General features: G+C 31.1%; 2 protein-coding genes across 2 annotated transcripts; both read right to left on the bottom strand.

Moving 5' to 3' along the window:
• Positions 1-2,916: 2,916 nt before the first annotated feature.
• On the bottom strand, positions 2,917-11,280 carry LOC127705502 (uncharacterized). The gene is made up of 6 exons (XM_052209831.1): positions 11,212-11,280; positions 9,973-10,513; positions 8,153-8,436; positions 7,442-7,637; positions 6,487-6,648; positions 2,917-5,461 (listed from the first exon to the last, which is right to left on the bottom strand). Exons 4-6 carry the CDS (start codon positions 7,461-7,463, stop codon positions 4,977-4,979), a joined length of 669 nt encoding a protein of 222 aa, XP_052065791.1. The 5' UTR covers positions 7,464-7,637; positions 8,153-8,436; positions 9,973-10,513; positions 11,212-11,280; the 3' UTR covers positions 2,917-4,976.
• Positions 10,486-17,543, bottom strand: LOC127705501 (uncharacterized). Its single transcript, XM_052209830.1, has 6 exons — positions 16,990-17,543; positions 15,761-15,814; positions 15,187-15,239; positions 14,715-14,780; positions 11,968-12,257; positions 10,486-10,513 (listed from the first exon to the last, which is right to left on the bottom strand). The coding sequence occupies exons 1-6, from the start codon at positions 17,396-17,398 to the stop codon at positions 10,486-10,488; spliced, it is 900 nt and encodes a 299-aa protein (XP_052065790.1). The 5' UTR covers positions 17,399-17,543.
• Between the last annotated feature and the right edge of the window lie 7,141 nt (positions 17,544-24,684).

The raw sequence follows: 24,684 nt of genomic DNA, 5'->3' as shown, positions 1-24,684 counted from the left end.
AGACCGTTGGATACTTTTTTGGATTATTTCTTATTTTGTATTTTCGGTACACTGTTACTGTTTTGGTTTTGAGAACAGTTGAAGAACGTGCCATGCACTTTTCCTTTGGTTTTTGGATGATACCTACCTCATTTGGTATCATATTGCATAAACTTATCAATCTACCTCGTACCGTTTGACGTTTTAAATAGCTGGGATGTTGTATGATAGTGTGGTTACCACATATGTTTCATATATATACAATAAATTCTTGAAATGCACTGACTGTTAAAGAGATGCATTTGCACCTGTTTTGTCGAGTTGCGTTTTGATATCATGAGTTTGTTAAGAACAAACATGGAAATTGGCTGGTATCATCTGATTTTTCACCACTCCAATATATGTTACAGAACTGGAAATAATGCATTAACGTATTACTTTAGGAAAATCAAGTTGAATATTGTGTGTATACCACTATATCATACTGTACACAGTATATTTACGATATTAAACAATTTAAATATAAGTAAACATATTAACGCAGTCTAGTAAAACTACTTAACATTAAACTTGTCGAATTTCCTGTTCAATATTTAAAACGCCTTCATATTTTTTTGCAATTGAATACTTTTAGATGCATTAATAAAATGTGTTATATGTCATAAAATTTCCCTAACTTTTGACAGGTGCATGTCCTGCTTGCATAGACTACTTGAAAAATGATGTTTGTTCAAGGATGTCATATACTATTCTTTACTTTAGTTTTCCTTGTTTTGACATTAAGTTGGATGATGTTTTCGGCTCGTTTGCTAACTTGTTGTCCTTGATTATACGCATGTGCAACATTTGTCAGTATGATAACTGTTTCAATTTATTATAAGCATTATTATAATTTGTTTTTGCATGTATGCAGTCAAAATCCGTTTTCGTATCCAATATTTTTCTGATGAAAATCTTGAAGTTTCTTAACCATTTGAATCAAGTTCTATATGTCAACTGAATTAGTATTGTAATTGTAAGTATAACATGTTCAAACTAAGGGATAACAAATGCTACCAATAATTGCAGAATAACAATGAATGTTTTTGTTCTATTTTAAGTAGCAGTCTGGCTAAGAATCATGCAAGGGGTGATACATCCATAGTCTAGGATATTTTTTTGGTATAGTTAAATTGATTAAACCCAAGTCAAAATTATGAAAAACGATATTTTGCACACTAAAATTCATGATGTTGCTATGGTAACAACTCTACCTTAGCAACAAGGTGTTTAATGGCCTTAAAGACCCTAAATGTGTATTGTTTTTGAATTAGAAATAATGGAATAAAGATCAACTCTTTTAGAAGTAAATATTTAATGTTATAATATATAATGTTCATCTTAAACAGAAAGCATTTTAAAAGATGGATGCTAGCCAAGAAACTTGGTTACCATGGCAACGAATTTGTCAAATATTTCATTTAACGAAAAATCACAAAAAATGGTAATTTTCAAATTCCATTACCACCCTAGACCAGATGAGTAGAATTAAGTTGATCAAACACACTATTGCAGTTGACTCTTATCTACAACATATCAAAAATAAAAATATGTAGCCTGGCACAGAATTTTCAAAAAAAATTGATCATGACTACATTGTTTTTACCATATTTAGTTACTTTATTTCTTGTTATTTTTTAAAATTATGCTTTCTGTATACTACCATAGCCACTTTTTTCTTCCAGTTCAAGAATAATGTTTTTCTTGTATATTATTTGTAAAGCTATCTAAAGACACAAGCTAATTAAATTTCATAATTGGTACCGTGGGGTAGGGTTGGGCGGGGTGGGTGGAATTAAAAAAGATAATTATTTCCTTCAAAATTAAGAAAAAAAACACAAATTCAACATTGAGCAGAAACAAAATTGCACTCAAAAACCCCAACTTCCTGGTAACACACAAAAATGATTAGTAGGGGCCATTGTTTAAGGGATAAATAAAAGATAATTGGGTTGAAAATGTATTTTCAAGGTTAATTAGACCCATTTTTAGAAAATTGTAAAAAAAAAAAAAATTCAAAATTTGTAGACACTGTACTAGTTATATATTGGAAAGTACAATGTTATTAAATTCTGGCAATATGGTTTTTGTATATTGCAAAGAATATTCTGTAACTTTTCCAGAAGTTATTAATACATACAAAATACTAGTCTGGTTATGGCATGTTATATTGAAGTTACTTCTATTTTGAAAAGTCTTTAGTGATACCTGTATCTGCAAAATAAACTATCCAACCAGAAACTGTCTAAATGTCTAAACAAACCAGGTTTTCCTAACAATCACTGATATCATTATTAGAAATGAACTTGACCTATATTTTTCTAGAAAACATCAGTTATCATTTGAAAACCAATGGTTGAGCTGTTCACAAAAATTGCATGGAATCAACAAGGAGTACAATCACCAAATCCAGTGTTCTCCCTAGATATTTCATATAGCATCCTGGAACACAGGGAAATTTGAAATACCATCTTGTTTCTAAAAATATAGCATCACATCCATAACAAAATTTATAAGAAAACCAATTCAGATAGCATCACATTTAAGATTATAGCATCACATTACCATGATGCTAAAAGGACCTCGGGAGAACACTGCAAATCCATCAAGCACCACATTAATTCTAAACATCAAAGATTGTCGATATCAACCTTTGCATCCATTTTGTCACAATTAACAACATATTTTAACACCTAACGAGAGTTGAAACACAAGTATTTAATACAGAGTATTTCAGAAAACAACATTTCTGAAAAAAAAAATCGCAAAAACGAAACAAATCATCAGATTTGTATATTTTTAATCAGTAATGTTTATCAGAACAAGTACCAGTATGAATGAGTTATATTGTTAATAAATATTATTGGTTATCAAAGACTATTGTTTTGACCCAATTTGTAATTTTATTCATACAAAAATCAAGTACCTGTCCAATTCTGATAACAATAACTATTTCAAGAAATTCTGATATTGAAGATTGACACAAAATGCAACAGTATTACAGACAAATTCATATAAAATATAAAAAAAACAGCAAGGTCACTTAATATGAATTGCAGGTCAATTTGGCCTTATTTCTCAGCATCTCTTGATTTAAAATAAGATCTATCTGTTTACCAAGTTTCAGTCTAATATCACCATAAGACTTGAAAACTTCAGCATGAAATATTACCATTTGTTACAAACATCCATTACCACAACATAAGATACATCAGTATACCAAGTTTAAATTCCATTTCATTTACTTACAGAAATTAGACATTTGGTTCCTATTTCTATCTAATATGTATCTGTATCAAGCAGTTTATTATTCCAATACTATAGTATCATTTTTACCTTAGTAAAATGGACTGAAATTTCAAAACTCAACACAAGTTAATAAAGAGGTCAATTTGTTAATAATTCATCTAATATCGACTAGTAACAGAAAAATCTTACAATAGTAAATATGCAGTGCAAGAGGTAAAAATTCTCAGAACCTGGTTTCTTGATTCACACAAAATGCAAAATTCAATTTTAAGGAACACTCATGAAACATAACATCAAAAACAAGCTGTTTAACAGTCTGTGATTGCAGATCACAAATCTTTATTGATACAGCAAATTCAATTAAACTTCGCAAATAGCACAGTTGCAGTATAAAAAAGTCTAAAAACTTGTCATTTTTAGTTACTGAAATATTGACTTCAACACAACGCGAGATCAAAGTTACTCAAGAATGGAATGTAGGTCAATAAAACCTTGTGTATCCTGTTTTTATTTTTAAATACTATCAAATAAAAATGCTTTTTTTCCAAATTTCTTTGAATTAACATTTGTATTTGATATTTTAAAATTTCCAAAATATAATCAAGCATAAGGCTAAAGATGTCCCTTTTACATTTTCTGCTGGTACGTAGGAATGAGACTGTATATAATTTAATAAATTATGCATCAACTCATTCATTGCTGTGAACATTGTATTAAATCACAAGCAATAACACAAGCATGTGTTCAAAAGGTGCACACTGTTCAAATGGAAATTTTAGAGGTACAGTTTGATTAAAATACAGATTCTGTATCCAAGCTTTGCTTATAAAAGGATCTGACAATCTCCTTTCCACTGTCTGCTATGGAAATAATTACACCAGCCAATGAATTGTCACCTTTTAAAATGTTTGAAAGTGTGCATCTTGTTAGTCTTGTATTATTTTTAATTTTAGTTTCTTGTGTACAATTTGGAGTTTAGTATGGCGTTCATTATCACTGAACTAGTATATATAATTGTTTAGGGGCCAGCTGAAAGACGCCTCCGGGTGCGGGAATTTCTCGCTGCATTGAAGACCTGTTGGTGACCTTCTGCTGTTGTCTGTTCTATGGTCGGGTTGTTATCTCTTTGACACATTCCCCATTTCCATTCTCAATTTTATACATGTAATACCAATTATAATATGACGTCCTTATAACGCTTGGTAAACAAAGCCGTATTCTAATTAGCACAAAATATGTTTAACAAATGCGCACAAATTTACTGTTTATATTCTCGTTGTTTTCAATGTTATTCTAATAAAATATCTATATTTAGCAGCTAACATAAACTTTTATTTTATGTGTTTATCAAAAACATATATTTACCCTGTCTTTTGTTTTAAAACTTATTAATATTAAAATGTAATGTACAGAATCCAGGGGAGGAAACGAAAATAGCCAAACATTTTTAAGGTATTTTGTGCGCTTTGACCTATAAAAATACTGTATTTGTCCTATTAGAATCGTAATAATTCCTTCATGTCATGCTCTATGCCCATTTTAACATGGGTAGGCATTATATTTGAAAAATATCGACAAATATAATGCCTACCCATGAAGGAATTATTTTTTGAATAAAACAAAGGATCCCAAAAGGTCTTTCAAACAGAAAGTAGAATGGAGGGTTGTCAGATCCATGTAAGCAAAGCTTGGATACCTGAATTTAGAAATTAAACATCATTATTGCTAATTTCAATTGCTTCTATAGAGTTTAAGTGAGCAACTACAGATTCAAGGTCGGCATCATCAACAGTTTGTCTTCTTTTCGGAGGAATTTTAGCCATAACAGCAAGTCTGGAGAAAAAAGAGGCTATTTGCCCTTGTTGTAGATATTCATGTGGTTGAAACATTTTATTTCCCTCTTCATCTAAACATACTCTCATATGATTAGCCACATCGACAGCATTAACTTTCTTGCCACCCTGTGAACCACCTTGAAAGATTCCCCTGAGAAAGGTCTTTACTTTGTCAGAGAAACGAATGATTTTCTTGTCTTTACTAAGAGCCCATCCCATTGGTAAATCTATTGTTTTAGTATTTTCAAGCACCACATTATTTCTATCCATCATAACCTTCTCTGTAACATCATCACAGCATTCTTTCCATTTCAATTTAATTTCATCAAAAGTAGATATTTTGTTTAGTATAAATTTGTGTTTTCAAACAAGCTGATGTGCTTCAAGGCCAGAAAAGGTCTTGAAAACTCTAGTGCAACCCTCTTCTGGACAATACAAAACATCTTCAGTACTGATTAAATTTTCTGTTGGTGTGTTTGGCTCTAATTGTTCATCATGGTGATCTGCTTCAACTTTCCCTCTACTATACAAGGTTCTTTAAAATCCTCTATTATAATAAGCCCTGTGTCTCCTTGTGTTACTGGAGACATACTCTTAACTTCATCCTTTGACATGACTGTGCCTTCCCCAATACCAAAAGACCTCCAAGTAGTCATTGATAAATCTGTATTCAAAGAAATGTTGTTAAATTTGGTGATTCCTTTCAAACAATGGCTAAAAGAGGTCTACTTCAGGATATCAATCTGTACATTTGCTGCCTGGCAACCTTTAATGCCTACAACAAAAAGATAAAAAATCTAATGTCAAACAAAATTGTACATGTAGCTCACATCAAGTGGTAATTTCATGTTAAAGCTATATGATATTAATCCTGCTTTGTTCACACACACTAGGTCAGATACATTTTTTCTGAATCTGAGATGACAAGGCCAACTCCTAAATTATATATGCTAATAACCACTTATAAAATGTTTGCTTTGATTGGACAGGATTGTTTGGCACTAAATATTAGTATTAGCATTTTTATATTTTTGCAGCTAAATGGCATGATATATGTGTATTTTCTTGTTGTTTTTTTTTATATACAGAAAGGCATTTAACTTACAGACTTAAACAAATTGCTACATTAGATTTGTATCTGGGTAGAATTAAAAAATATGTCTCTGAGTCATGTATGTATTTACACATTTCTGAAATGAAAGATATACTAGAATGACACATTCAAATTAGTTAATTAAGATTGATTATAAATGAAGACAATTTTTTTTAAATTATTGTTAGACCTATAAAAATGTCCACAACATTATCATGATTATAGCTAATTGCAAGAAATGTTCTGTTTATGGGTTTTCAGCAAGCTTTAATTTCATAATCTTATACAAACCTCCAAATGAATCAATGGCAGCTTTCATTTCTGTTGCATTTCTAACATTATTTCCATTGGCCACATACTGTCTAATTCTTCCACGCATATGGGCTATTTTCGCATCACAATATGATTTGCCACACTGGGCTTCACTAAAGTCATATCTTGATATATGTATGCCTGAAAAATATAATATAAAGTTATTAAAACAATCCATGGTCCTCAATGAAATATGAGAAATGGACTCAATCACAAACTTTATCAAAAGTCAGTCATGCCTGACATTGTGACATAATATAGAGTTATACTGCTTTACTTGCAAAATGACCTTAACTGAATGAGCACACATCCTTTATCGATAAAAAAAATGTTTTTACCAAAAGATTTGATCCTTTTTCAATTATGGCTGATTATAAAGCTTGTTTTAAGTTTTAATGATTGAAAAGAAACATGAGAAAGGTGCATCATTCCATCTAAGTTACAGGAACAAATACAGGATATTTTATTCAGTTTCATTTCCAGAATAAATTATTTTCCATTTCAAAATTTCCTGCATATTTAACTTGATCATCTACGGTTTTGTTAAACCAAAATTTGAAGAATCAGGTCCTATAGAAACTTTAGGCCAGCCCTATAATGTTGATATCTAAGTGACGATGGAAGGACAGAGTGTCATGGAATGAAAACACTATACCTTCTGCAACATCTCTGCTTGATGTGATACTAGTTCATGAAAAAAAGTATTTGTTATATGACAAAAGCACCTGAGATCCCCCCACAGTTTTTGGTGACGTTCGTGTTCCTCAATCTTTAGTTTTCTATGTTGTTTTTTGTGCACTATTGTTTGTCTCTTTGCCTTTTTCATTTTTAGCTAAGGCGTTGTCAGTTTATTTTCTACTTATGATTGAGTTAAAATGTCCCTTTCCTATCTTTCGCCCCTCTTTTGTCTATATATTTCATTAACAAATATTACCTGTTCTTTCACTTATGCCCATGAGTGATAATTAAAGATTTCCACAATGATAGCATCCTGCGTTATCACTTCTTAAGTACACTGTATTTATATTTGGAATCTGAATTTTCAGTGTGCATATAAGGTGTTCTAAAATGGATGCTACAGAAAACCAGTCTTGCTTAGCTGCATCAAAGATGTGAGCATATGTTCTGTGCTGAAAAGGAATAAGAACCATGATTTAATCTGGTTATTTTCAATGAGGGGATATGTTTTATTCAGACATTCATTGTATTTAGTGGACTTGTGTTTGATGCTTAAAACTATTAAGCAACTTTAAATCCTTTATAAATAAAATAAAAAATAGTGAAAAAAAAATGGCTTCCAGTTTTTTTTTTGGTAACCTGTCAGTAGCTCAACAACATTTTTGGTTCATTTTTTAGTGACCTAGCTTAAATTGTCCTAATCTTTTCACAATATGAATCTTCTTAGTTCTATTTACAATGATAAACAAATAATGAATACTGAAACATAGTAATAATAGCTGTTTGTTAAACATTTATCTAAATAACATAAAAGAGCATGAATGGATTTTAATGTCAATTTTTTTTTGGTTATTTTTCATTAATTCAGATTTCTCCATTTCTTTTAATTGCTTTTATTGGTCATGACACAAATACATATTGTTTTTGCCTGAAAGGAATTCTAGATTTATGTAGAGTTTGTATTTACCTTGAGATTATTCAAATCATCTTTAAAAACGCATACAGTGACGAGCCAATTTGTCCCCTTTTGACCATACCAGTCACTCTGTTTCTCTCTAAAAGACATGGGCAAAAACTTCATAGCCCAGTCTAGTATAATGAGTGCTTCGTCTTTCTTCAATTCCTCCAAAGTTTTTGTCCGCCCTTTATCTTGGTTAATAGATCTAACAATGTGTTCTTTCCATCTTGCTATGTTGTTCTCTGATATATCAATGTCCGACAACATTTCTAATTTCTTCTCTTCAGTCAAATCTGAAACATAATGCAAATAAAATAAAATAATATTTGTTTAAAGGTTGTGCAAATGATACTAATCACTAGAAAGCCCTTTAAAATGTGTCTGTTGTGGGTTGAATGAAACATGAATATGTACATGACAAAATCCTATTCTATACAATATATCAAGTTTGTGACCACACCTGATCAGACCTTTAGGAATTAATGAAATGAACTTAGTTTTCTCATTTGAATTGTTTTACATTTGTCATTTTGGGGCCTTTTATAGCGGACTATGCGGTATGGGCTTTGCTCAATGTTAAAGGCCGTACAGTGACCTATAGTTGTTAATTTCTGTGTTATTTGGTCTCTTGTGGAGAGTTGTCTCATTGGCAATCATACCACATCTTCTTTTTTATATTATATTTTGGCAATGCACTTCTGATCATACTTTTCTAAAACTGTTTATTTTGTCTTTAAACTAAATATGTTGGATGTGAACTGATTAATTCTTTAGTATTGGAGACTTTTATCATTCCATCATGATAAGTAAAGCAGGCAATACATTTCAGCCTGTGTATTCTAGCTTTTCCATACAAATCATCTTATAAATAAATCTTTTCTTTTAAAATAAATGATTTTCACTACAATTCTGTTTAATTCAAGATCAGTATATACACAAAACAGTATAAAATAAAATGCTCCGCAGGGCGCAGCTTGATACGACTGCAGAGGTCGAACCCTGAACAGTTGGGGCAAGTATGGACACAACATTCAAGCTTGATACAGCTCTGAATTTGGATTGTGATTAAATATTTGACACAGCATAGGTTACTGACACAGAATGAATGTGGTCTAAGAACTTAAAAATTTTAAATTGGACATTCACCTATTATGGTCCAATATCCAAAATCTAAATACATGGTTAGATTCAGCATATCAAAGAACCCCAAGAATTCAATTTTTGATGAAATCAAACAAAGTTTAATTTTGGACCCTTTTGACCTCAATGTGGACAAAGTTGATAACAGGGCCCAAAAATCAAAAATCTAAATACATGGTTAGATTCAGCATATCAAAGAACCCCATATATTCAATTTTTGTTGAAATCAAACAAAGTTTAATTTGACCCCGATTTGGACCAACTTGAAAACTGGGCCCATAATCAATAAACTGCTTCGCTGAGCGCAGCTGGATACGCCTGCAGAGGTCCAACCCTGAACAGTTGGGGCAAAAATGGACACAATATTCAAGCTTGATACAGGTCTGAATGAATTGAATTTATATTCAATTAAAGATTTCTTGCTGTTGTGCAATACACTATGCTGTTGTGCAATACACTATGCTGTTGCGCAATACTTAGTAAATCTGTTGTCAGATTATAAACCCCCAAAATCAATCCCAACTTTCCTTTTGTGGTATTGAACCTTATGGTAAAATTTCATAGAGATCCATTCACTGAAACTAAAGTTATAGTGCGAAAACTAATGTGTCTTCGGATGACGACGACGCCAACGTCATACCAATATACCACCGCAAAATTTTTGCGGTCGTATACAAATGAGAACTTACTTCTTTCGTTCGATAAAAGTAGTTTCAGTTCTGATATAGCATTTGGAAACAAGTTGCATCTATCACACATTACAAGATGACTGTGTTGACATTGGACTTTCAAATTTGGACTGCTGCTGTCACTAAGAGCATATCTGATGCAGTGGTCAGGACAGGGATCATCCATCTGTACATGCAGCTTGAAATCGGTCTTCAGATACACCTTACTTGTATGAATTTTCTTATTAATGTCTTGAATTTTCTCATTGTCTTCAATGGAATGAGATTTGAGATCAGAAATCATCCTTGAAAGATATTCATATGCTGCTGCACCATCTGCTGCAATATTGTCTAATCCCTTAAGACTCATTCTTTTTGATGCTGGACATGACTGAAGTATTTTATACAAGGTTGACATGGATAGGGATTGGAATTCAGATTCTTTACAAAAAGCAAGGTAAGTTTTAATGAAAGTTGAATGGCAAAGAGTTCTAACAACATCTGGTATCTGAATGACTTCACCATTCTGAAGTTTCAAGTCCCTTGTTCCGAAAGAGCATACCTGGAAAAAAAATATAAACAATACATAAGGCTTAGGAACAGGGTGACCATGAGGCTTTACACAACATTTCTATCCTGTTTCAAGTCAAGTACACATTTAGATCATACTTCAAAACAATTAATGTATAGTTATTAAACTGCAACTCTTAAAATAAAATAGTTTGGATTAAACCATGCATTTTTTGTTTAAAGCGAACAATGTAAAAATTCTGCTAAACTATATTTTTCATTGAGGTCATAAACACTAACATGTATGATATATATGTAAGATAAGATGATTTCAAATTAATATGGCTGTTAGACAACATAATCTAATTACAAAAATATCCTGTAAAATTTACTATGCAAAAGATTCAAGGTCAAGACTAGGGCTAAAAGAAGATGTGCAAATTTCGATACAGCTGTCTACCATATAATATTGAGTTACCATTAGTGATTTACCTTCAACTAACCTAATCAAAAACTTTAACATGCAAACTAAGCAAAAATTTCAAAGTCAATAAACCATGACTTAAAGGGGTGTGGTCAAATAATATCAATGGAAATGAGATGTGCCGATGATAATACAATGCATACCAAATATCATTTTCCCTTTTAAACTTAATTAATCACAAAAAATATTAATTACTTATGAAATAACAGGCTACATGTCAAGAGAAAATATTTAGCTTTTTTTTTTGTCTAGAATTCAATAATTACCTGATTAAATGTTGGATTAAAAAAGAACTCTAATGCATGTGCAAGTTTATCTTGGTCAAGTCTCTGTCAGAAAAAGTAACCTTTTTTTGGAACAGGTACACCTGCAATTATAATATTATTTGAAATTAAATTGATAAGTCATTATAAGCTACACAATATTTTTTTATGTGTCTGTTCCCAACCAAGAGCCTATTGTTTGATGGTTAATGTCTGATATAACAATAGTGAATGTATTAGTATTAACCAATGCAATTTATCTTTTTCAATGTTCTTAGATTATTTTACTCTGGTACCTATATCTCTCTTTTGTTTGTGTGTATCATATTTATTTTTTGTTTATTATCTTGTACATACATTAGGCATTTAGTTTTCTTGTTTGAATTGTTTAACATATATGTCATTTTGATCCTTTTATAGTTGACTCTGCTGTATGTGATTGGCTCACTGTTGAAGACTGTACAGTGACCTACACAAATGTATAGTGGTTTATTTGTGTGTCATTGGCAATCATACAGCATCTTAGTTTCATATAGATATATATATATTTGTTTGAATCAACACAATGATTTACCTTTGCCATGTTCTGAGGCATGTAGTCGTGCTTGGTCTATGCAGTATGTACTTAATCCAGGAATCATGTCCTGCAGTTCTTTCTTTGTGTATTTCTGGCAAATCATTGACAGGAGTTGTCTTTTTGTATGCCCATTTGATGATTCATGGAAAAGATGGACTATCAACTGAACCATATCAGTACACCTGGTTTCCTGATCATCACTTTCATCTGGCTGGATAACTTTAAGCAGCTTCCTCTCTTGACCTGGAGCTATGCAGCTAAGTACAACAGTGTGTGTTTTTCGCTTCACAGCCCTCTTAGATGACTCTTTAAGGTGTTCATAATCAGTTCTTAGTTGGAACTTCAATGAGCTTATGGAACCTTTTGATATTGTCTGTATTGTACTATTAATGTCATCTAAAGATGTGTCCATTTCATCACTCCATGTTGATATCTGGGATAAATTGTCACTTTGGGTAGATGCAGACAATTGCTAAAAAAAAATTAAACTATTGGAGGATTTGATACTAACATTTGTAGGGTGACAGACATAACCATTCCATAAGCCTATTTAGCACTTTGTGCAGCATGTCATGAAATTATACTCTTACAAAAGTATACATTTATTTGCACAAAATTACTTACAAAAAAAAAATAAATGGGGAATGTGTCCATGGGACACAGATGATGCCCCCACTTGTATATCATATAAAGTTATAAGGGGACAAAACTGAAGAACGTTAAAAGTGAAGCTACCCAAATTTATACTTGATCAGAGTTTTGTGGAAATAAGTATTGTGTATAAGTTTCATAACATTTGGTTGAGGCAAACTTTAGTTAGAGAACAGAAACGAAAAATTTGGCAATTTTTCCATTTGTAAAGGGGCATAACTCTAGAACAAAAAAAGTGATACCACTAAAATTCCATCTTGATCTGTGTTTTGTTGTAATAAGCATTGTGTATAAGATTCATAACATTAAGTTGAGGAACACTAAAGTTGAAGAACAGAAACAAAAAAAATCAGCAATTTTTCCATTTGTAAAGGGGCATTACTCTAGAACGGTTAAAGTGACACCCCATAAATTAAAACTTGATCTGTGTTTTGTGGTAATTTGAAATTGTGTATAAGTTTCTTAACATTTGGTTGAGGCACACTAAAGTTAGAGAACGGAAACTAAAAATTCAGCAATTTTTCAATTTGTAATTAAGGAATGACTGTAATATTTTTTCTGTCTATGAAGAAATAACATCAAAAATGTGGTGCACACTGAATAACCCGCGTAGCGGGTTATTTTAAAGTGTGCACCACATTTTTTATGTTATTTCGAATAGACAGAAAAAATATTACAGTCATTTCTTATAATTTAATTCTAAATTCCATTTTAAACCGGAGTAAACCATGAAAAAACGTTGATGACGTCACGGTCACATGACAAAATTATGTCTATGAGCTGATAAGCAAAACAACGTCAGCCAATCAGAAGACGCGTTACATCCAAAATTAAATTATAGGGGCATAACTCTAGAACGGGTTAAGTGACACCACCAAAATTCAAACTTGATCTGTGTTTTGTGAAAATTAGCATTGTGTATAAGTTTCATAAAAAAATAGAGAATGGAAACAAAAAAATCAGCAATATTTCATTTTAAAAGGGGCATAACTCTAGAACGGTTAGAGTGTTGCCCCCAAAATTCAAATTTGATCTTTGTTTTGTGGTTCAAAGCATTTTGTTTAAGTTTCATAACATTTTGTTGAAGCAAACTAAATTTAGTCTTAGATGCATGATTTTTTTTATTATTTGTTAGTGGCTTTGAACTAGCTGTCAGTAACTGCAAGTACTCTGAGATCTGTAGTTAGCGTCTTTTTGTTGTTGGGATATACAAGAACCCGGCTACGTCCACTCTGTGTTTTGATAGATGTAAATACATCGGACTCGGACTTCTCTTAAACTGAGTTTTACTGTGCGTACTGTTGTACGTTTGTTTTTTCTACATTGGCTAGATGTATAGGGGGAGGGTTGAGATCTCAAAAAACATGTTTAACCCCGCCGCATTTTTGCGCCTGTCCCAAGTCAGGAGCCTCTGGCCTTTGTTAGTCTTGTATCATTTTTAATTTTAGTTTCTTGTGTATAATTTGGAGTTTAGTATGACGTCCATTATCACTGAACTAGTATACATATTTGTTTATGGGCCAGCTGAAGGACGCCTCCGGGTGCGGGAGTTTCTCGCTGCATTGAAGACCCATTGGTGGCCTTCGGCTGCTCTATGGTCGGGTTGTTGTCTCTTTGACACATTCCCCATTTCCATTCTCAATTTTAATTTTACTATTTGTATCCATCTGATGAGTTATGCCTTTTTCCAACTGTTTTTTGTAGTTGGTTCTTATGTTGTACTGTTACGCCAATGTCCCAGGTTAGGGGAGGGTTGGGATTCCGCTAACATGTTTAACCCCATCACAGTCTGTATGTATGTGCCTGTCCCAAGTCAGGAGCCTGTAATTCAGTGGTTGTCATATGCATTTGTTACATAATTGTTTTTCGTTCATTTTTTGTACATAAATTAGGCCTTTACTTTTCTTGTTTGAATTGTTTTACATTTGTCATTTTATAGCTGACTATACAGTATGGGCTATGCTCATTGTTAAAGGCCGTACGGTGACCTATAATTGTTAATTTTTGTGTCATTTGGTTCTTTGTGGATAGTTGTCTCATTGGCAATCAATGAATCATACCACATCTTCTTTTTTATAAAGTTAGAGAACGAACGGAAACATGATCTGTGTTTAGTGATAATAAGCATTGTGTTTAAGTTTAAAAACATTTGGCTGAAGCAAATGAAACATTTTTGTTTGAAATGTGTACATGTACTATTTTTTGAACTGGCATAAATTTTTGGTTTTATACCAGATATGATGTATGTAATATGTTAGCTAAATAATTATGTACTTACTGAATCCAAATTTAATCCTGATTCAAAAATAGAACTGTTTGGTTTTCTTTCTCGAAAGCTATAAACCTGATAAAATAATAATTGCAAAAGATTAAATTGCATATTTGATCACTATTTTGGCATAAAAATAAAGTTTAGGTACAAGTTTTACCAGGGGACTTTTGTTTTTTATTTTATTTTTCAATTGACCTTTATATCTAGGGCTTCTGTATGCATAAGTTTGGGACTGGGTTAAATTAGTTAGATCTTTGAATAAAACAACTGTAGCTATATATGTAGAAATTTTATGTAAAACAAAATCATATTCAGTTTGATATTATTGTAGTTTTACTCTCATTATCAAAATTTGAAAGCTGAAATAGAATAATTATAGGTTACCAGGGGCATGTTAGGAAAAAAAGTTAAATTTTTCACAGGCAATTTAACAATTGTAAATATCTTGTTTTCTGTTTTAATCTATATAATAATATACCTCAGACTGTACATTCAGTGAGGCAGGTGGCTCAATATCAGAGTAACTGGTGTCTGAAAATGTATATAACATACTTTTTACAAAAATATCTTACACAATGCTGGGTACTTCATGACATTATTCACTTCTATATACTTGCTTTTAACTTTTACTGAATTTTCTTATGTGATAACATAAATTATACTGCAACTGTACTATTTCCATAGTAAAAGTATTAAGTGTTTAGAGGTTTGCTTTACAAAAAAATCTCCATAGATTTCACTACTTTTGTTCATTTATGCATGCATTAACATAATGACTAAGGAGGCAAAAATTCCATATCTTCCCAGAAGATATATACATATAAACTCATTGTTAGACACAAAAATATTATTCATATACATGTATGTATAATGCAAGAGCAGTACTATTTATACCAATATTATCGTTGGACACTCCATGCCAAGTGATCTTACTGTACATGTACATGTACATTTAATGCAAGTTTGTGGAGTATTTACAGGTATACATAAATTCAGGTTTTTGCAATTTTCCTAGGCATATTTTAAAAAGAATATAAATATATATACTTTACCTTGATCAGTACTTATGTTCTTGGTAATCTTTGTGTAACACTGGTAACAAATACCTTAAAAAAAGACAAAAATATCCTTTTCACATCAATTGTACAATGTTGAATACTACATCTAACATAAAGGTAAATTAGAACAATAATACATAACATATTCAATATTCAGATCCTCTTTGTATTTGATTTTAATTTATAAACATGTATCTTATACCCAAATAAAAAAAGCATGTTTCTTAACTTCCATTTTTCATGTAAGACATGTAAGATTTATACCACAAAAGAAATCTGTTTTACATTGTACATGTACATGCATATGTATATCTAATTTTTTTGACTTGTTCAGTCCAGGTTTATACTAGTATAGCTTGGTGTGTGTCTGCTCAACATTTTATATTTGGTGATGACACATTATCCTTTAGTCCATTTCTCTAAACCTATTTAAATTTTTTTCTAGAGAATTTGCAATATAAATTTTATTATAGTGAACCCATGGCTAGGTTACCAACTTTTATGTTCAGACCTTTTCCTGCTTAGTCCAAACCAAAATAATAAAAAAAGTGGTTGGATTTCAAGTTTTCTGCATTATGACATACATGTATACATGATAAGGTCTGAGAAAAAAGGTTGGGGATGACAGAGTGTTAGACAGTTGCATGTACATGTACATGCATATATATATGTATATGACAACTTTGTACACCACAGTCTACAGGTACCATGCCAGACTATGCTAATGCACATGTACATTTTAATCATATCTTGTTAAATACAAAAAAACATGTACATCATGCATCTTTATTGTGTTCTAATAGAATAAATATTTCTTTATTTGTTTTTAAGTTACAATGCCTACATCATGTACATATACACATAGCATCAACTGAACTGTACTTCATTTGAAAATTGTATAGTCCATTTATTTTTCAAGAATTATTACTTTTAAAATAAGGGTTGGTGATGTAAAATTATCACACAAGTAATACATTATTCCACCTAGATCACACCTAATTGTGTAAGTGTTGTGTTTGATGTTAATACAGTTTTACTTGGGATATCAATGATAAAGATACATGTATGTACAAACAATGAAGTAGGACAAGGATGTACACATGTGTGCCCTTAAAAAAATATCAGAACTTTTATATGTATAAATCTTTTGAATCTATGTTTTACCTTAATGAATCTAAAGCTTTACAGGAAGAATAATAAGTTTACAATAAATTAAGTATTACCACTGCCAACAGGGAGCAACACTCCATGGTCCTCTAGGATCTTCCTACTTTGCTGGCTGTTAACTCCTCTGAATGTACGTCCTTTCCCATTGTGAAGTGGATGGGTACATACTTTTGTCTGTTTAAATGCAATTCCAAGTTTTGCACGGTGAAGTGGGCACACAGACAAAGAATAATTGGTGTTGAAAAGCCCAACACGACGACACAACAAGTCTGCCTCACACATAATGTCATGATGAACTTTAAAACCTCTTTCAGTACTACCCACACTCAAATTTAGTGTTCTTAAATGGTTAAAAATGTCTCTGTTGCAATCTACTAGTTTAACTGGTTGGTTTTCGAGTGGGAATATACTATAAATTCCACATAATTCAGAGTTGTAAACAGCAAAACTACAACGAATGGACATTTCACTTCCAAAGTTGTGAAAGGACCTGCCTTTGTGTAAAACTATCTAAAAATATCTTCACATTGTGTTCAATGTCTTATTAAACAGAGTAAATAACAGTTAAAACAGTATGAAACTTGTGCATAATCAAATAAACCCAGCAGACGAAAATCTTTAAAAACAGGAAGTGTGTCAATGTAAACATTACAGTTCAGGTGTGAATGAGGGAAATATAATGTTTTTTATTATTTACACATTTTCATTGAATATGAACCACTCAGTATGTATATAATAAGGCAGAAAATGGTACAAAAATATGTTTATTGCCTTAAATCAATTAAATTGAATTTTTTGTGTCACATGGCAACTGTTGGTATGTAAGAGAAAGTTATCTTTCTAAGAAAGAGTTATCTCCCTTAGACCATTTTAAATAAAAACAGAAATCAAATTTACTCAAAATTAGTACTAGGCTACATATTTTATTTTTTGATATTTTTTAAAGAAAATTATTCTCTTTAGTTTGCATATAACCCTTTTCCTTAAAACATCCGGTCTTGGGAGGAAATAGTGAAATTATTATACTGGAATAAGTGGGGAAAGTTCATATTTTCTCAATATTCAATATAGCACCAAGAAAAATATACTTTGTTTAATGGTTTAATATTACAAAATTAAGTACAAACTTCACAAGACCTTTCAACACAAAAAGTATTGTTGATTTCTGTGATACAGTGTGTATCACTATTTCATCATTGTGCATGATTCTTAGCCAGACTGCTACTTAAATCCTTATTTTGATATACTGTTGCATGTTACTGCGTTATATTCCAATACTTTATGGAAATTAAGTTATTAGATTTTGAAATCTTAAAAATTAATATTAAGTGTCGTTTTAACTAGTAACCAACATTCATCTAATCCAGGCGAACCAATGATAGTGCCTGGTCTGTTGGCTGCAGTTATATTTAAACAAAGCATTAATTGAAATTAATATTATTTAAGAATGATTTCGATTTGCCATTTACAGACAGGATGTTGTGTCTTTAAATCTATCTGCAATTGAAGACACTGCCCAGAGTTTGAAAAGGCCCTATTTTGTATTCTTACCTGACAAAACTCGACATAATAACGACAGTACTTCACTATACCTAGCTGTACTCAACTTTGGTCTCGACATTGCTTAATAAATCTGATCGAGTACTTGATAATCTATCTAAGTTTAGTCTGAGTATGGTCTCGACAAATGCTCGACCAGTCTGTAGCTGTTTCGACTCAGTCTTCACCTTTAAATTAAGTTTTGACTGGTCTAAATAATGAAAACAACAAGTTATATAAATTGCATGCGTCCGAAGCGTTTTTATGGATTTACCTTTATCAATAACGCTCAAAGCCAAATATTTGAAAGCAATGGGTTTATAAGAACCGAACCAATCGCAGAGCTATATGAGCTGCGTCGAATAGAAATCGACCTTATACAAATAAATATCAATACATCTGTTAACCTATTTCGGGCTGAAAAATCTCTACGGAAAGTTTGTAATTGTTTAAACATTGAATTATTATACATGTTATAAGAACCCTACAAAGAAGACCAAAATTCTTCTTTTATTTCGTGTTTGAATGTTCCAAAATTATACATGTATACGTGAACATGCATAAGGTTGATTTCTATCCGACGCAGCTCATATGATTAAAAAAAAACAACCTAATAAAATAGCCAAATCCATCCAAGGCCAACTTTGCCTGAGGGAGAATCAGTCCATCTATATCAATTATAGTTTGATCATACAATATTCAAGGTTATATGGGGTTATGCTTCATTGCTTTCAATTTAACGATTTAATTAATAGGTACGAAAAGCTGGAATTCTCAGTTCTGACTTAATTCAAATTAGAATCTGATAGAAACACTTCCTGCTTGAAAAAAGTTCGAAAGATATTTCCTTCCCGTCTTTTATAATTTTAAACTGTTAAGAATGTTGTATGTACTAATGACAAAACACAAAAATCTTCGACAAACAAAACAGTTTAATGATAATAGAATATTTAACAACATTAACAGCTTTATCTCTATCGCATATTGTAAAGGTTTTTAATCAAAAGTCGAACTGACAAATATAACATCATTTAAGACTTATCACGTACATAGAACACCGTTCATTCTACTTGTAAGTAGTTATTTAATGTATTTATTGTTATTAAATTGATTAAGTTATTATAAGAATATAAGGTCGCCTAAAGAGGATACCCCTATGTATGTTCGATCTATTTTTTGTCATTTAGTTTATTAAATGTTCTCTATGTTACGAATCGGCGGTTAAATATTATGTTTTTGTCAAACATCATCTCACTTTACATTTATGTTCACACCATGATCAAAAAAGATTAATGGCTGTCACTGTATCACTAGACCGACATTTCAAAATGGCACATAGTTTACCCTCGGTTATTTGGTTAGTAAGATTTTCTTGAATGATTATGTAATCTGATATTTGAAAAGAAATGCGTCATTAACATGTCTTTACTCATGACTATTCAAAATTTCAGGAATTAATATTAAGACAAATCCATTTGTATTGTCATAATATACAATTAAATTAATCACAATAGTTGAAATGTAAATTACAAAACATATTGAATATACTATTAGCATATAACTTTAACTAAAAATGCATTTTCAAAGTTCCATGTATTGATATTCGAAAACTGAATACAGATCAATACATAAATGTGATCAAGAAAAGTGCGTTTATAGTGCTATTTGCAATGCCCATGGCAAAACACCGAAATTAAAGCTGATAATATGGTAGTTAATTAAACGTTTATTTTCTTTTTTTTAATAATTGGAAAGAAATAAAATATATTGGTAGCCTGACGTTTTATTAGACTTCAAAATAAGGGACCGTAGACATTTAAAAGCAAACTATTGATGTCGCTGATGTTCAATGTCACCCTTTTCTTACGAAGACTACAGTACGACTATAGAACTTTAAATCGATCAGTTCAATATATTTGGTAGTGTTTTGGGGGGAAATTAATAAATTCACTTTGTACTTTCGATAAAAAATAAATCGATAAAACATAAATCGATATAATAACAGAAAAAAAATAACGAATACAACCTAAAATTGAACTTAAACGCTTAATGCCCAATCAAATATTTCTTTTTTAATTGTTCATTTGAATCGCAACGGAGATTGATTAACATAATTTTTAACACTGGAGGCTATATGTTAATGTACTTTACATTTACTGCAGAGACCTTGTTCCAAGACACATTTAAAAAAAAATATGTCCTGTTAAAAATGTTCTGATCATTATCGTAAGTGCATAAACACATAATGATAGACAAATTTCCGGTTTAAAGAAATTCAAAAGATAGCTCCTTCCTGCTCATTCATGTTATTGTTCTGAATAAAAAAATCCAAAAAAAATATAATTTTAATGCATCTAGACTTGAGAAATCCTATAATTTCATAATTCGAAACCAAAAGGTTATTATTTCGGATGCATGTTATTGCTGCTGTTCTAGAAACAACATATCTATTTATAATCTATAATTAGTGTTACATGTGAGATGGGTGTTGATACTTATGATCAAACACACAAACCGTCGAAAAACAAATATCTTACTGAGGATTTGTTACTGAACAACACGAACCTCAATAAAATTCATGAATAGTCTTGCATATTCCAAAATTATCTAATAAAAAGTCGAACTGACACAAAAATGTCAACAAGGGTTTATCAGAACGGTATTTCACATACGCAGTTAACTCTACCTGTACATGGTTATTCAATTTCTATAATCTGTTTAGATATATAAAATTGTAATACAATTGTAGTCACCAAGTTATTCGAACATAGCTCTCCTTTAGTGGATTTCGCTATCTTTATTATGTCACGTTCGGTCATATAGTTCTTAGATGTTAAAGTTTTTTACGAATCCCTTGTTTCATATCGTCTTAAACATGCAAATATGTTCACATGATTATCATATAGAATAACTGTTTTCACTGTATCCATGCGGACATTCAATTTAAGATAAGGCGTAGTTTACAATCAGGTAATTCGATTAGTGGGATGTTCTTGAATGATCCAACAATCTGATCAATAAAAGGTAATGCATCATCAAAATACTTGTACTTATGAATATTCAAAATTCTATTGAGTTATATTAAAACATGCATTGTCATCAAATGACACAAAATTTAAACAATATGTGAAATGTAAATCGTAAGTCTAATGCATATTGCTTGTGCCATTAGTATATAATCAAAGTGCAATGAATTGAAAACTGAATGAGTCAGTGTTGAACTTGTGTGTTCCTAATACAGTTAAATAAAAAAAAAAACACAACGGCTTTTAATGCGTTACTTTCAAATCCCATTGCATCACAATGAAATTAAAACTATCATTATAATGGTAGATGTGTTAAAGGTTACGATATGTTTCAGGAAATTGTATGTGTTCGTATTCAGACTGGTTTGTGAAACTAAAACACATTTTGAACTGCGATAGATAATTATGGTTTCCACTGTGTGCATTAAGATTAAGAAATGATATGCGTTTTGCGAAATAAGAAAAAAAAACAAAAAAAAAACAATCGACACTTCAATCGTGTTTGGCTATCAAACACTGCAGTCAGAATAATCGTGTGCAGGAGTTGCTTCTTCAGAATAAACTAAACGTTCAATAAGAATATATTAGATATTTTAGTCTAAATGGAAAAAGACATTTGACAAAGCACACAATTCTTATTCTTATCAGAAATACAGAGTGCAACAACAAATCTAAGATGTTTAAATAAGAAATATGTAGATCTCCAAGACAAGATTTTAGATTTCATATATTTGTTGCAAGATGTTTTGATTGTATCACAATATATTTACATATAAGCTGCGTCGGATAGAAATTGACCTAATGCAAGTATACGTATACATGTACATGTATATGACTTTGATTGATTTTGGAACATTCAAATGAAAAAATAAAAGGGATTTTGTATTCTGTTTTGTAGGAGTTCTTATAACTATTCAATTGTTAAACAGTTATAGACTTTCCGTAGGGATAGTTGCATGCCTAAATATGTTAACAGATGCATTGATATTCATTTTCATAAGGTCGATCTCTTTCCGACGCAGTTCATTTATTGTAAAGATTTGTTTCAATATGCATCATGTTTTTTTTCACGGCAGTACTCATAGTTAAGCTGTTATTTAATAATTATTGGTCACCAATTCTTTCTTTTTAGCTTTTTAGACACCTTATTACACGTTAGAATTCAGATAATTTTGTTCAGTGACCGTGCCTGTGATATCATTTTATGTATCTGCTTTGGAAGTAATACTGAACTGTTTTTTAATGTAGTTTATATGGGCATTTCTCTAGATCCTGTTTTTGATATGTCTATGGTGATCTTTTATTTTCTATATTTATGTATAGTGTGTGCTTTTGACATTTATAAAACCGGTGTGTTAAATTTTGGATGATATATTTGCTCTCAATAATGACGACTTCAGTATGTACACTACAGAAATTTATGCTGCCGAACTGACTTTAAATAAAACTAATACTAACAACGAACACTGCCCTCTTCATGGATCTTGATATCTATATCTTTAACGGGAAGCTTAATACCAAAATTTTGATAAAAGAGATGATTTTTCATTTCCTATTGTTAATTATCCATTTTTAGATGGTGATGTTCCCTTGTCACCATCTTATGGTGTTTATATATCTTAACTTGTTCGATTTGCTCCCGCATGTAACAACGTATTTGATTATACCGAGAGAAATCTCTGTATTACTGAAAAAATATTGCACCAGGGTTTTTGATATCAAAAACTAGTCAAAACATTTATTAAATTTTATCACCAGTACAAGGACATCATTCGTTAATATAAATCAACATGCAGACATCTTATGCGTTCAGGTTCTTCACATCCAATCCTTTATGTATGCGTTTGATCAATTTTTTGGTATGTTTTTATTTCTTTTAACTGAAAACTTGACATATGTACAGTAGTTGTCGTCTGTTTATGTAGTTCATACATGATTCTCGTTTCTCGTATTTATATAGTTTAGACCGTTGGTTTTCCCGTTTTAATGGTTTTACTCTAGTAATTGTTGGGGCCCTTTATAGCGTGCTGTTTGGTGTGAGCCAATGCTCCGTGTTTACGGCCGTACCTTGACCTATAATGGTTTACTTTTATAAATTGTGACTTGGATGGAGAGTTGTCTCATTGGCACTCATACCACATCTTTCTATATCTACATACATAGATAGTTCAGTAATCACGCTGGTATTAACATCCACGGTCTGTCGAGGTATTAATATAGCTTTTGATTCATTACTTACCTTTCACCAGTAAATGTGTTAAACCTGTCAAATGATATATTTCATAAACAGAAGAGACTTGGGTATATATTTTCCATCTACTGGTTTTATATATGTGGACAATTATAAGAACGGTTTTTACGCCAATTTTACATGCTGTCTGTATAACTAACCCATGAACATTTCAGAAAAAAAACGAAAAATATTTATTTTTGATTGATTTTTGTTCAAGTTTAACAGCATATATTTTATTACCGAATTTTATTTTAAAAATATGACTTCAGGTGCAATTCTCTTTATTTCTAAACAACAATGACATTGCATACAACAACATGTGTACGTGTTGCGAATATTTGTATGAACTAAACTGTTGTATCTACTCACTTTAAAATGACTTATACTATAGTAAATTCTTTTGATCTTTTCACAAGATTGTGATTCATAACATCAGAGGAAAAATACTTTTAATGTTTATTATCTCTATTATTTTTTAAATATATTTGCTCTTCAAAAAACTCTTCGTAATTATTTAAATGGTTTGAATTCAATCAATTAGGAAATTATGTATTACAGTATCGGGAAATATAACAAATCCAAAATCCTTTGAAAATATCAATATAAACAAGGGATTTTTTAAATTAAAGAAACTAGTAAGATAATGCCATTTTCTAGGTAACGATGCTTGTAGGTCACCATACGGATTTCTAAGCACAGTCAGCTTTAAAAAGCTCTGACATGACAAAATGTGAAACAATTCGAACAAGAAAACTAATGGTCCGATGTACGACAAAATGACAAACGAAAAACAAATATGACAGACAGCAACAAACGACAGCGCCTGAATTTATTTTTCGATCCCTTTGTGTACATTACTGTTTCTTTTAGTCAAATATAATGGAACCAACACTTACAACTTAGGTATTTAATAACCTTATGAAAAAAGATAAGCATAATAATTTAAATTCACA

The sequence above is a fragment of the Mytilus californianus genome, unplaced genomic scaffold (genome assembly GCF_021869535.1).
Source record: "Mytilus californianus isolate M0D057914Y unplaced genomic scaffold, xbMytCali1.0.p SCAF_6, whole genome shotgun sequence".
Taxonomy (NCBI): domain Eukaryota; kingdom Metazoa; phylum Mollusca; class Bivalvia; order Mytilida; family Mytilidae; genus Mytilus; species Mytilus californianus.
The sequence above is the reverse complement of the archived record's forward strand: the minus strand, read 5'-3'. Positions and strand labels throughout refer to the sequence as shown.

Bases quoted from the DNA above. Each gene is read 5' to 3' on its own strand.
- LOC127705502 (XM_052209831.1), bottom strand. From the start codon at position 7,463: ATGGGCATAAGTGAAAGAACAG. The intron at 6,649-7,441 runs GTAATATTTGTT...TATATTTTTCAG, and splicing joins GGGCATAAGTGAAAGAACAG to GCATACATATATCAAGATAT. The intron at 5,462-6,486 runs GTTTGTATAAGA...TTGTTTGAAAAC, and splicing joins TGCCATTGATTCATTTGGAG to ACAAATTTATACTAAACAAA.
- LOC127705501 (XM_052209830.1), bottom strand. From the start codon at position 17,398: ATGTCCATTCGTTGTAGTTTTGCTGTTTACAACTCTGAATTATGTGGA. The intron at 15,815-16,989 runs GTAATACTTAAT...TCTTTTTTTAAG, and splicing joins GTTGCTCCCTGTTGGCAGTG to GTATTTGTTACCAGTGTTAC. The intron at 10,514-11,967 runs GTGTACTGATAT...TTTTTTTTCCAG, and splicing joins AGTGATGATCAGGAAACCAG to GTATGCTCTTTCGGAACAAG.